At 34.9% G+C, this 14,956-nt stretch overlaps 1 protein-coding gene across 27 annotated transcripts in view; it reads right to left on the reverse strand.

The window, feature by feature from the left end:
- The window catches only part of SEC31A (SEC31 homolog A, COPII coat complex component), a 73,034-nt gene that overhangs the window by 38,992 nt on the left and 19,086 nt on the right, over positions 1–14,956 (reverse strand). For 10 of the 27 annotated variants that reach the window (XM_073891843.1, XM_025887239.2, XM_025887240.2 and 7 more), the window contains 7 exons: positions 13,815–13,914; positions 11,358–11,519; positions 11,005–11,157; positions 5,464–5,700; positions 4,398–4,472; positions 3,024–3,062; positions 2,452–2,529 (listed from right to left, as the gene is read on the reverse strand). In XM_073891843.1, the coding sequence (XP_073747944.1) occupies positions 2,452–2,529; positions 3,024–3,062; positions 4,398–4,472; positions 5,464–5,700; positions 11,005–11,157; positions 11,358–11,519; positions 13,815–13,914 (844 nt within the window). The remainder of the gene's footprint in view (positions 1–2,451; positions 2,530–3,023; positions 3,063–4,397; positions 4,473–5,463; positions 5,701–11,004; positions 11,158–11,357; positions 11,520–13,814; positions 13,915–14,956) is intronic. The other 17 variants (XM_073891845.1, XM_025887255.2, XM_025887252.2 and 14 more) reach the window with 3 other exon arrangements.

A 14,956-nucleotide genomic window follows, 5' to 3' on the forward strand; every position in this document is an offset into this window, starting at 1 on the left:
ACATCTAAAATTTTCTACATGTCTAGGGCGCCTGGGTGGCTCAGTTGGTTAAGCGACTGCCTTCGGCTCAGTCATGATCCTGGAGTCCCAGGATCGAGTCCCGCATCGGGCTCCCTGCTCAGCAGGGAGTCTGCTTCTCCCTCTGACCCTACCCCCTCTCATGTGCTCTCTCTCTCTCACTCTCTCTCAAATAAATAAAATCTTAAAAAATATAAAATAAAATTTTCTACATGTCTAAAAATTTCTGTCCGATCATTAGGTTTAGTAATAAGGTCTTTTTATTTTAATTGAACCAGTCTTGAAAAAAAATCACCTGGTGCCCTTGTACAAATGCTACATAAAAGACTATATGAACCTACTCAAATTCAATTGCAGATTTTGTATTCTCTTAAATTAGTCATACCTGCAATAGCAGGTTGGTCTGGTAAAAAGATACACAGTTCTGTTATAAACTCCCGAGACTACCTGTAAGACTGAGTAAACTCCTGAGACTACCTGTAAGACTGAGTAAAAAGAAACATAAGGAAGGCACATTGCTGGCAAATAGTTTAAATGCTTTCTATGTATAAAAATTCACAAGAAGACAAAAATAAATTGTATCAGAGATGACAGAGAAATTCTGAAAGAAAAACATAGTTGTCTTGCATGAGATAAAATACCTATCTTCTGTGATCGCATTACCTACACATCTGAATGTGAGTGCCTAGTGTTCAAAGTCAGGGGCATTTTTGGATTGGGGAATTTTAGTGCAGGGCACAACGTAGCATCATCTGTAAATAATGCTTAATTAGGGCGCCTGGGTGGCTCAGTTGGTTAAGCGACTGCCTTCGGCTCAGGTCATGATCCTGGAGTCCCTGGATCGAGTCCCGCATCGGGCTCCCTGCTCGGCAGGGAGTCTGCTTCTCCCTCTGACCCTCTTCCCTCTTGTGCTCTCTGTCTCTCATTCTCTCCTTCTCAAATAAATAAATAAAATCTTTAAAAAATAAATAAATAAATAAATAAATAAATAATGCTTAATTAGTTAATACTATTACAGGAGAATAACCATAACCTTAATTCTTTCCCTAACCAAAGAGAAGCATTTTAGAACTTTAAAAGCTCAAATTAAAAAATTTTAGAGCTTAAGTTATTCACATTAATAAATAAATCAGATACTGATCTGATTATATTCACCTACTAAAAAACCTTTTCTTTTTTTTTAACTCACAATTTTTCAAATTTGTCTTCGAAGAAACAATTAATAAACCCCCATTCATGGACTTCTGAAATACCAGGCTGAAAAAACAGCTTATTACACATTGAGTATTTTCAATATATAAACTACTATATCTGATAAATAGCATCATCAAGGTAAAGGGGAAGATTTTACCACCCTAAACAAAATTTTTTTAAATACTCTGAAAGTACACATTGGTGACTATCATTTTGTTAAGTACATATTATTCTGATCTATTGATTCATAGGTGTATTTCCAAATGGTCCTCTATTTGATAATACATAGTTAATCTAGTTGTACATAGATGAAAGTACGTTCCTTCAATGTATCCTACAATTCTGAATAGGTATTACCAAAATCAGTTCAAATCTTTCCAAAGATTTTACTCATAGTCTTTATTCTCAGGTTAAATAAATGTTAGATCTACTTCTATGGGAAGTGTTTTTTAATAATTATCTTGTGAAAGTCTGAATTTACCAATGAATTATTCTTATAACTTAGCTAAGGATTGTAAGAAACATTCTATAGTTAGGGTATCTCCATATCAGAAAGAACAATGAAAAGGCCAAAGATGAGATGAGAAATAAGAACTTGTTGATTAATTTTCCAAGATGAAATATAACTAGAAAGCAAGAAAAGTACAGAATTATTTAGTAATGGTTAAAAAAACCCCAGAAAAACAAAAGGAAAAAAATTAATGATACAACTCTGTGTTCAAGGACTCTTTTTAACGGGTTATAAAAATTGTCAACTACAACTCGTGACACATTTATCATGACAATCAATAAATCATGACAGTTTATTTAGTGAAAAATTCTAGACCTGGATTCAAAGTTCAAGACTAATCTAGAAGCCTCTGCCACTGAGAGCAGGCCCTAAATATTAATGTGTCAAGAAAAAACATTAACTTTACATGCAATGTATTGTGGATTTCTGAGTAAGATCTCTTTTCATTTTGACATGCTGATATCCATCTGACCAAATTAAGTCAATCTCATGTCAACTGTTAATTTTAAAATATATAATCCCGAAGCTAGTTCAAAGAACTAAAGATTTCATAGATGATACTTCTGTCAAACAAGTAAACAGATTCCTACCCCAAAAATCTCTAAGAAAACAATATATTCCAACTTCATTTTGGAACAAGTAGTTACGCAAATTTTCCATATTTCAGTGTGAGATAAACAAATATCACATATTTTCCCAATGTAATTAAAAAGGAAAGAAATAAGTACCTCTCCCAAGAGCTGCTCTTCAGCAGCAGGGCTCTCCTCCCCATCACTCTGTGCTACTTGGTCAGAATCTTTAAGAGCCTTTGGTACACAAAACAATTACAAGGGAAGTTGAGAATGTAGCATTAAATGAGTATTAGTGACGTAGAAAGACAAAAGACCCAACCAACAACATTCAGAGCTAGTTTAACCCTAAGAAGCAACACTAAGTAAACTGATTTAAGAAACACTATCAGAGGAAAAGCAAAGAGCCATTATTACTAAGACCTTCCTTTTTTTCCTACCAAATGTCCCCCAGGAACAAAGATCTTAACCTCAAGTATCTGAGCAGTCACTGATACTGTTTTTCCTCTTTTGCAAAATTCAAGTATCATCAAGAGAAAGGAATGAATACTCTCTACCAGCTAAACTTATACTATTTTAAAATGAGAATTCACGTATTAAAATATCTACAATCAGCATTTATTTTTACACTGTAAAGCAATAAAACAGACACATTTCTTAAATTATATTTCCTTCTGTGTTATAACCTAGACCAAATTTTGGAAGGTAGCTATTTTTAAAGGCCTTCTTACCACATCGGGTCCATCCACCTTGTTCAAGGCCAAAGCAATCTGAAATAAAAACAACAACTCACCTACTACATGGAATTCTATTTCAACGCATATAGCAAATGCTCACCTCTTTCTCCATTTTCATTGGCAAAAATCCACCAAATTTCAGATTGGGGATGGGGTGTTTAAGGAGAGAATAAAATCTGCTATTCAATCACAAACCTAACCTCAAAACAAGCATGTTTTCTTCTACTTTCCTTTAAATAACAATAATTAATTAAAAAAAATTTCTTCAAGTACACACTACCAAAAAGAACTATTAGAAGTATTTTGACAATCAGATTCTTTTTCCTCTTTTTTGCTATTAGGTATTTAGTAAAACTTTCATATTAACCTTTTACAAACCTGTAAAAGTTATAGCACCATGAAGTTCAGACTAGTAATAAAATTAAATGTAAAAAAACTAAAGGAATGAGCAAAGACACACAGCCGGTAAGCGGTGGGCCTGTGATGTGACATCTTCAATGTGCCTGGCACTGCTCAGAGTGTGCAGTATCTAAGCTGTACCTTCTATGTGGCAATCTTCAATGCTACAGAAAACTTCAGTCACTTTCAAAGAAAAAAGGGCTAATAATAATTACACAAAGAATCTAAAATACCTCCTTCAATGTTTCCAAACTCAGAGAGGTTTTCGTGCTGTTCATGTCAATACTGTGGAATGAATAATAATGAAGCCCCTCTTTGAGAACAAAACTGTGTAACTGGAATATGACTTTCTCTTTTTAAAAGGGAATCTTTTTCTAAGTTAAAAAATTAAGTGACTCAGTGGGACTTTTGTTTATTCAGGTTCAATACAATAAATTTCCCTTGTTCCAAAATATTTATTAGCTATTTGTCAGCTGGACAAACTCCATACAGAGTTTGGGAATGTGGGCTAAAGGCATGAACAGCGAGGGTAGAAAACTGTGGTAATCTGAACGAGTACTCTATTTTTAATCACTTAAGCTGTAGTGAACACGGGATGGTCTCTAACAGTTCTCTCGTTTTCTTTTCCCCCAGGGCCATTGGTTACGCACCCTCTTAAAATCCAAGTGTTATTTCCAGTGTTTGAAGTTGATAGCCTCTTATCTTTCAAGACCCAATTCTACCTGATACGACACAGCTTTTAAATCAAGTTTGGAGTCAAGGTGGTTCTGGCAGTTTTTAAATCCAGGTACAAGGTGTAATTACACATTTAATAATATGTATTTGGAATTCTGGCAACCAAACACAAATTCTTATTAAATATTTATTGAATGATTTGAGATTATCTGTATAGAAGTTTATAAGAACACTTAGGCTACATAAATATTTTACTTGCATAAGCACAGCCTTTTAACTTTTGCAGAAATTTACCTTCTTTCCTAGGTCTTCTTTTCTGTATCCTAGAAGTTCAAGGTATTTTCCCCGAGAATCATCCTCAAAGTTCACCTTTAAAGAAGACATAATCTTGAAATACAGACCTGCCTTTAAATTTTTCTGCCTTTAAATTTTTAATTACTTGATCAAATTCCAAGTAGAATTATTAAAAATTATCAAAAATAAAGTCTACTAAAGTCTACTGTTACCAACGAAAGCTTTCTATATCTATTACGTAGAAGGCTCAGTTTAAGAAAGCATCCCCAAAATAGTTTCCTTTAATAGGTTACTTCTTAAAATAGTAAGTATACTAGTAATTAATTAACCTTGTTGAATAAAGCTTACTTTTATTTTTTAAGTAAGTTCCATGCCTACTGTGGGGCTTGAACTTATGACCCCGAGATCAAGAGTCGAATGCTCTACTGACTGAGCCAGCCAGGCGCCCCAAAGCTTACTTTTAAACTATAATTTTTGTAAATACAAGCTAACTCATGTCCAGTGGTTATATGCATGCAAAACCTGACACTCTCTGGAACACGAAATGTCCTAAAAATCTTTCCCCAAATTAATAATTACAAAATATAAAATTCTATTAATTTTATAATTTAACCTTATTGATTTAAGCTCTCTTTGGAAAATTCAGTATCAAGAAACAGACATCCCAGGGGAGGAAAAATGACCAACCAGAAAACTCTTATTTCCTAGTGTCATAAATGCAACTCAGTAAAAGGAATGAGAAATGCCTCCAACCTCTCTCCCCTGTAACTCTTCCCTCTTTTCCCATTTTCCTTAATTGGATCTACTCAGAAATTAAATATTCTGTTACTATTATATCATTTTTCACTTATTAAAAAAAGTACTTCATATTAGGCTCTTCAAAGCAGAGAGGGAAGAACTCTTGTCATAAAACTATGGTCATGTGCTCTTCATAAGGTTTCTTTAATGTCATCAGGAAGCTCCTGAAATCACAATCTTGCAATAATTTTTTCATAAGAACAGATTGAGAATATAATGGGAATAGTTAAATTCGCAGATAACGAAATTGTTTTAATCTCAACTTTACCTTCAAAAAGGACCATACATTTTTCTCAAACTCAGTCTGAGAAGCATCAATCTTTTTCTGACAATAACTGACAAATCCTTGCGACTGCACGACTTGCTGAAGTTGGTCCGATCGGCTGAGGAATTCTTTTTCTGTTACCACCTGACTGATGAACACATGGTGTTGCTGTTGCTGCTGCTCAGCTCCCTGCTGGGCCTGTACTCTGACATTCTCAAAGGTAACCAGTTTGCCTCCAAACTATGAAAGAAAAAATGAACAAAGTCAGTTTGAACCATGAGGAGAAGGCCGAAAAACCTGCTAATGGAAAGAACTATGGTCTCACTTTGGATCAAATTAGCTGATACGGTCTCCCATACTCCACAATCTGACCCCAGCCTTCGATCACTACTCTTCTTCATACCACCTACCTTCTAGATAAAATGTACTATTTACTGTGCCCCAGTTTCTCACCTACTTGTTTTTACTAACTTTCACATACTCAACGTTACTTCTCTTTAAGTCCCGGGCAAACGCCACCTCTTCCACCTCGGATGCCCTCCATATATTATAGATTTCTTTTGATTCAACTACTAGCTTCTATGTATTTGCCTCACCTTCTGTTCTTGGCTCTAAGTTTTAAAGGGTGGCAGAATATGCCCCTCCAAAATGTGCCATTTGGCATAAGGACTATTTTGAGCTAAGGACTACTTGAAAAACAGCAGGAAATAAGGGCACCCTGACCTCCTCTTTTCTTTCTGAAAGCAGGAGATGCAACTCCCATGTGACAGCTGCCCTCTCTATACCAGGCGGAAAGAAACATTCTTATCACCAGAGAAGAGAGAAATCTGTACAAACAGACCTTGTTAAGTAACAATTACCTCCCTTTAGCCTCTCTAAATATTTTATTATTTAGATAATAAATAATACCACTACTTTTCCACAACTGCCGTTCTTTTTTCAACCTACTATATAAGCACTTAGATTTTGCCACTTGTTTGTGTTTTCATTTCCCAATGGGGGCCCAGGTATACATAAAAATCTGTATGCTTTTCTCCTGTTAATTTGTCTTATATCAATTTAATTCTCAGGTCCAGGTGAAAACCCCAGGAGGGCAGATGCAAAGTTCTGCCTCCCCTATACTTATAAGGATTGTGGTTCTGTATCTACTTTATTTTTTTATCTCCTACAGTACCCAATATCTTGTATATAGCAAGTAAACAGTTATTATCTGATTAATATATTTATACAAATAAATATAGGTAAAGAAGGAAACACAGGACCAAATCTGGTTCTTTATAATCAGTAATTTTTGTGTAAGGATTACTGTTTTTATGTAAACTGAAATACCAACAAAACATAAACCACTATCCTTAAGGAATTTATTTATTTATTAAAAAGATTTTATTTATTTATCTGACAGAGAGAGACACAGCGAGAGAGGGAACACAAGCAGGGGGAGTGGGAGAGGGAGAAGCAGGCCCCCTGCTGAGCAGGGAGCCCAATGTGGGACTCGATCCCAGGACTCTGGGATCATGACCTGAGCCGAAGGCAGACACTTAACGACTGAGCCACCCGGGCGCCCTATCCTTAAGGAATTTAACATGAGAATAAAACTGGACACAACAGGCACCTGTAAGTTCTAAATGAGATGCAGATAATACCACACATCATATGAACTTCACAGCTTAAGGGCAAGTGGGTTTCCCCACGTTTAGGGAAGCTGGTGAAAACTGCACCCCCCAGAAGCAAGACCTAAACTGTGTTTCACAAGAGGATTATGCTTATTCATTTACCTGCTTCTGTGTAATAGTATTATAATATTATATAATTATAATGTACGTGCTTTGTTAATTAATTGAATTTAAATTTAATTATAAAAATTAAAAAAGCAGCGTAAAAAATTATGTAAGTGCTTCTTGTCAGCCGTCATTTTTTCAAACCAACCAAAACAAATACGGAAAACTTAAATATCTTAACAATATAAAAATAATGTAATTTACAAAAATTGGCAGAAATAAAACATTTGGAAAGGAAAAAATTGGAAAAACTGGAAGGAAGTATATAATTGCACTAATTTAATATTGAATAGAAGAGTTTCAATTAGTACCATATGAAGCTGATATACTGAGACATGGATGTTTAGGTAAATTATTTACATTTATAAAGATAATCACAAAAGAACACGTAACCGAAAGATATTTGAGAAGGACACTGACATTCTACCCCTCATGTTCACAGAGAGGGCATTTTCCTTATACTCCATAAGAGGAACTAACAGGAGGAACACTTCCAGCCTTTCTCTGTCCTTCACACTGCCCTGGGAAAGGACTGACTGACGTTCCTCAGGAAAGAAATGAAGCATGCTTACATCAGCTCTTCAGGGCTTTTTACAGTTGTCTTCCCACCTAGAGCAATAGTCCATGTGGATAAGCTGCCTGCACCTTCAAGGAAAGTTCTACAGTACCTAGATTTGCCTGTAACTTGGTCAGTAAGGCAGCCTAATACAGACGTAAAGCTAAAAACATGTTTATTAAATCAGATCCTGGGGATATAGAGGCAAACAAAACAGCCCAGCTCTCACAGAGTCTTCTATGTTCTAGTTTGTTACAAGGCCCACTATGATTAGACATCTAAACTGTAGCCTCCAATCTAGCTTATGGCAGCACTAAAGTTGATACTTTGATTCTCCATCTCTCTTATTCCGTTCTAAACTCAGAAGAGTGTTATTGTCTTTATAATACTCTAATACTAGCGAGGGGAGGGGAAAGATGTTCACTTCTCATTTCTAAGATAAATACACAGTGAACACCTTCTATTTGTCAGGGACCATTCTAGGCACTGGAAACATACCTGTGAACTAGACAGTCTGTCCTCAAGAAGCTTATATTTGGGGGGATCTTTTCTGCACATTTTGGTTTTCTTTTAAACCTGTACATATACAATTTTATAATAATAATTGTTTTAGTTACTTAGGGAAGGAAGTAACTGGATGAATGGTTAGTATTCAGTAAAAAAAGTGGGAAGTCATAAACAAAGGAAAAGATTCCAAGGCAAGAGTAGAGATAGTAGAGAAAACTAAACAGGAGGGATGAGAAGATTAATTAAATCCAAAAGATGGATTTATGAGTGACATAATCAAAAGTCTATCTTAGGAAGATTAATCTAGAGATGTAGTATAGATTGGCGGGGGAATAGGCAAGCAATAGACAGGCAATCATATAACAGTTCAGTGTGAAAAGATGAAGAATTAGGCAGCGTAACAGCAAAAGTTAAAGGAAGAATTAAATCCAAGAGATTTATAAAGAGAGCAATATAAGAGATCGAAAAAAAATATGAGAGATTGAAAAAAAGTTCTGAGCTTGACTAATAGAAGAATGATAGTAAGAACTCAATAGTAACTCCAGAGGCGATCATTCACTCAGTTTTGATAAAGGTGAATATATATAATTTTATGATGCATATAAATTCTGTTATGATGATGGAGAAGCTGAATAATGTAAGCTTTTTTTAAATTTTTATTTTTTAAGTGATCTCTCCCCCAGTGTGGGGCTTGAACTCATGACCTCGAGATCAAGAGTCACACGCTCTACTGACTGAACCACCAGGTGCCCCAAATAATATAAGTTTAGTACCTTAGTTTTGGGCATTATTACCAAGAGACTCACTCTCATCATTATGCACAGTAGGCATCTGATTCGACTGGCAAGAGAATAGCTAAAATCTTTATAAGTGTAAGATTAGACAAGTTATTAATTTCTCTGCGCCTTTCTATCTACAAAATGGGGGTAATAGTGGTAGCTATTTTATAAGCAGTTGTGAGAATTTAATGAGTTACTATATGCAAAATGCTTAGAAAGTGGCTGGCACACAGTAAATAAATACGCTTTAACTATTAATATCACTAATGAAGTTTTATTGTACCTGTAGGTTGTACGAAGAAAGTAACCCAACACTGGAGAGATGGATTCTTCTATGCAAGACTTAAAAACAGTAGTGAAATTAAAATATTTAGGAAAGGACTTTATTTCTTCTTTCTGGTCTATAGGAATAACCAGAGTTTTCTAAGCTGCAGTTTGAGGACATTAATATGGCAATGATAGAGATATAATACCAAAGTACAGGCAACAAAAGCAAAAATAGACAAATGAGTCTTCTACACAGCAAAGGAAACAATCAACAGAATAAAAAAGCTACAGAATAGGAGAAAAATATTTGCAAATCATTTATCTGGTAAAGAGTTAACATTCAGAATATATAAAGAATTCCTACACCTCAATAACAAAAAACCCCAAACAACCTGATTAAAAAAATGGGCAAAAGACTTGAACAGACATTTCTCCAAAGATGACATACAAAACAAATGGCCAAGATACATGAGAAGATGCTCCACGTCACTAATCATTAGGAAAATGCAAATCAAACCACAATTAGATATCATTTCATATCCATTAGGATGACTGTTATCTAAAAAACCAGAAAATAACATGTGTTACTGAGGATGTAGAGAAATTAGAACCCGTGTGCACTGTTGATGGGAATGTAAAATGGTGCAGCCACTATGGGAAACAGTATGTGGAGTTTCCTCAAAAATTAAAAACGGAATTACCATATAAGATCCAGCAATCCCACTTCCGGGTATATACCCAAAAGAACTGAAAATAGTATCTCAAAGACATAACTGCACACAAATGTTCTTTGTAGCATTATTCACACTAGCAAGAGGTGGAAGCAACTTTAATGTCCACTGATAAATTAATGGATAAAGAAAATGTAGACTGTTATTCAGCCTTTTAAAAGTAGGAAATCTTGTCATACACAGCAACATGGATGAACCTTGAGGACATTACGTGATATGAAACAAAACAATCACAAAAAGACAGATATTGCATGATTCCATTTATATGAGGTATCTAAAGTTGTCCAACTCATAGAAACAGAAAGTAGAATGTGATTACCAGGGGCTAGGGGAAGGGAAAAATGAGCAGGTGTTCAACTGGAAAAGAGTTTCAGTTTTGCAAGATAAAAAAGTTCTGAGGATCTGTTGCATAACAAGTATATATAGTTAACATACTGTACTGTACACTTAAAAAGGGTTAAAATGGTAAATTTATGCTACATGTTTTTTACCATAAAAAAGGAAATTGGCAATTAAAAAAAAAAGCTAGAAGGAAAGAATAAAGAGAAGGAAGGAGGATACACAGATATACCTTCCTCCAAAGAAAAAAAGAAAAAAAAGATCGAAGGAAGGAGAGATAGAGAAGGAAGATAAGTTTAATAATGGGATGGACAGTGAAGGTTGCACAACAACGTAAATGTACTTAATGCCACCGAACTGTATATTTCTAAATGGTTAAAATGGTAAATTTTATGTTATTTATATTTTACCACAATTTAAAATAAAAACGAAAACGAGAAGGTCCCATTTTTCCTGAGAAACCATTCTGAATGATGAAAAACCTACAGACACACCTCAATCTTCTTCCATCGGAGTGATCCTATAAGAACACTTTACTACGGGAAGTCCTTCATGCTTATGGACCATAAAAACACAAATCCACCTACTGAAAAGGAAGCACCAACAGGTCTTCGGATCCACTTGGGTGGCTTCTTCAGAGGCAACACTATATTATGCTGAGCAGCCTGCTGAGGAATTTGTAATGGAGGAAGGGGCTGTCCTGTGCCAAAGGGATCAAGATTTCCAAAAGATGATGAAAGCTAAAAAACATAATAACATGAAAATTTGTAATTTATATGAGATTATGTTACATGTTTTCAAGTTATACCCATGAAATATTTTTATCACAATTATCCAATTAATCAGTAGCACTGATTACTGAAGTCATTTTCAAAATAATTAAACAATAAGATGGTATTTTTCAAATGTTAAGATTGAAAATTTTAACACTTTCTATTACCTTGTCAGCTTGTTTCTGCCTTAAGCCATCTGCGCTCCCACCCATGATAGAATAAACACTGATACGCCCATCAAAGGAAGCAGCTGATAAGACAGCAGGATTTCTGGGACACCACTGAATATCAAAGCACCACTGCGTGTTGGTAGGAAGTTCATATAACACCTAGGCAACAACAACAAAAGTCAGAAAATGGTATAGCCACTTTACAGCCAAAACACCCAAATTAATATGATCAACATGTGCAGCTTAATTAAACAATTCCTTTCAGAAAGTATGTTGAGCCAGGAAAAACAACTGTAAAATTTTGTTTAAAGTATAAAAGGAGTCCACTATGGTGATCTATTATGATAAAAATGAATGCTTCTTCAAAATTTTGACCAGATTTAGAATAAGTATGTATTAAAAACTAAGGTTTTTCTGTTTTTATTGAAGTGGTAGTAGCGGGTGTATCTGAAAGACCAGAAAAAATAAGAATCAGCTTGTTAAAACTCTAAAAGATAATGGTCTTCTGCCCAACAATTTTTGCTTGCCAAGATCCAAACAACCATATTTAGGCTATCTGAAGAACACATTTAAAAAATAGCCTCAAGAAGGAAGAATTCACTGAGAAATCTGGTCTTTAGTCAAGCAAAAACATGTATACATCGTTTGTATTACTGCAGAATGGAAACAGATTCAGCATAAACAGTTTAGAAGGAAAATATGGAAAAACTATAAAAAACGGTTAATATAAAATCTTTACAATGTAATAATTACTGCTAACTCAAAGTTAGTGTGATGATAACTGATGCACCTAAAGAGCATAGGTTTTACGTGTTTTTTTTTTAAGATTTTATTTATTTGAGACAGAGGGAGAAAGGGCACAAGCATGAGCAGGGGGAGGGGCAAAGGGAGAGGGGAAAGCAGACTCTGCTGACCAAGGAGCCTGGCTGAGCAAGGAGCCTGATGGACAAAGGGCTAGATGCAAGGACCCTGGAAGCAAGACCTGAGCCGAAGGCAGATGCTTAACTGACTGAGCCACCCAGGCACCCTGGTTTTATGGCTTTAAGAAGTCAAATTATCTTAACGTGGACTTGGTGGGATGTTTTAAATGTTTTATTTTATAAGAAAACAGAATTAAGTGAAAAGGTACCTAGCCTACTCATCTTTAAGCCTTAAACTGGTTGATAAGACTCATTATTCATGTTATTTAAACCACTGTTCTATTCCTAATTTGCATTTGAATAAAAAAATCTACTAAACTTTTTAGTTGCAGCATGTACTAAAAGTTTATTCCTTCAAAGTCCAAGTACACACAACTAATCATATGCAAAATTCATTTTATCAAATCATATAACTGAGAAAATTAGAACAGTAATTTCCATGATTTTGAACTCCCTTGGGAAGGCACAGTATAAAATGCAAGATTTTATTATTTGGTCTACAAACATATGAGGCAAAACTTACTACTTTAATTTTTTTTCTCCTACCTCCCCTAACTTTAATGTTTCTATATTCTTCTAGATATCACTGCATCCGAAAACTTTAAACCACAAATCAAGTAACAAAAGTGCTTGTTTCTATTTTAATATTATACATTAAAACCAACTGAAGAGGGGTGCCTGGGTAGCTCAGATGGTTAAGCGTCTGCCTGGGTCCTGGGATCGAGCCCTTCATTGGGCTCCACGCTCAGCGGGAGTCTGCTTCTCCCTCTCCTTCTGCCCCCTCCCCCCAACTGGTGCTCGAGCTCTCTTTCTATCTAATAAATATATAAAATCTTAAAAAAATAAAATAAAAACTTAAAAAACAAAAATCTATGGCCTCTTGCCCAATACTGAAAAAGAGGGAAATCATTCAACTAAGAAAAATAATTTTTAGAATAGAGATTTTTTTAGCCCATTAATTTAATCCAAAGCAATTAAAAGTAATTAAGTTATATTTATATAACATTGATATTGAAGAAGAGGTAAAATTTCCCACATCTTAATTTCTATGGGTAGAACATACGACAAATATTGTAAAGTATATTCCTGCTGTATAGTACAGAAGAGAAATTAAAAACATACATCTACTGATTTCCAAAATCAGAGAGGATATTCAGGAATGGTAAAGCAGGAAAAAGACCCAAATCTTGAACACTCCTGCTTTAAAAGCACTGATTTTCAGAGATCACATGTTAAATAAATCAAACCAAGTACTTCTGAGTGTAGGTAAACACCTTTTATTAGAAATGGGGGGTAGGGGATGATTACTAATTTCAAATAAGCTATTTCAATGGCTGATTTTCTTGGATAAAACAGGTGAGCTTAAATAATATTACCGATAAAATCTCTCCTAGATTAACATTTCACACATACCTCTATCTCCATGTCCTTAATTATATTAATGCACTAAAGAATCCATATGGAAAATTTCTTATTCAGCTAGAGAATAAATATTATAGTAGCTATAAGTCTGACAAATATTTCCCCCTTATACCTCTCCTGTGTTTGGGTTGGAGCAGAGAATCTTAGCATCTTTTCCGCAGCTCAGCAACAATTCAGGATCTGCCATGCTCCAAGCAATTGCCAAAATCCCCCTAGATAAAACACAAGATGAAGAAATTTTTAATCTTGAGAAAACCAAGTCTCCAAATGATTCCTGTCTAGGCTCTGGAGACACATGCTGCTAACAGAAGCATAATTTCATATAATCTTTACGGAAAGCAACTTAGGAATGTGTATGTTCTTTGATCACTGTAAAGATGTTCAATATCCTCTCAGAATCAGGAGAACACAGTATAGGAAAAGAACCCAAATTGTTTAAGACTGCCTTTTGTTTCCAATATTTTATTTTTAAAAAGTTAAAATCTTTGTGAAAATTATAAGGACAGTATGATGTACAGCCTTATACTCCTCACTTTGACTCATTGGTTTAGCTACATTTACTTTATGTGGTTTTCTCTCTCTCTCCATATACACAATGACCATTGACCAAAAAAACAATCACAGCATTCTTCTGCATAACATAATACAATTATATACTGAAAATATTTATTACTTATATACAATATTTAAAAATATATAGTCCATATTCAAATTTCCCCAATTGCATCAATAATATACTTTCTAACTGCTCCCCCTTTAGAATCGAATCATACATGTCAAGAAAATCAAGTATGTCAAGAATGCCTTTTATTTTTATTTTTTTTAATTTTCTTTATTTATTTGACAGAGAGAGACACAGCGAGAGAGGGAACACAAGCAGGGGTAGTGGGAGAGGGAAAAGCAGGCTTCCCGCTGAGCAGAGAGCCTGATGCAGGGCTCGGTATGACCTGAGCTGAAGGCAGACGCTTAACGACTGAGCCACCCAGGATCCCCAAGAATGCCTTTTAAAGAAATTCATACATATTTAATATCACATTTTAAAGAACATTTAGGTTCTTACTAAGTATTAAAGACCAAAAAAAAAAAAATCACAGAATTATAGAGCAGGAAAGGATCTTAAATATCATCTAATCCACCTTCTTGCATATATTATTAGGAGAAAATTGAGAAAGCAGAGAGTTGATTTGCTCCTGCAACTCAGTGTGGTCTTCTGTCTTGCTAAATTCTGATCACACCTAAAACTGGCAGTAAAAT

Source organism: Callorhinus ursinus, unplaced genomic scaffold, assembly GCF_003265705.2.
Source record: "Callorhinus ursinus isolate GAN/ISIS: 27379988/994484 unplaced genomic scaffold, GSC_fseal_2.0 scaffold4, whole genome shotgun sequence".
Lineage (NCBI taxonomy): Eukaryota > Metazoa > Chordata > Mammalia > Carnivora > Otariidae > Callorhinus > Callorhinus ursinus.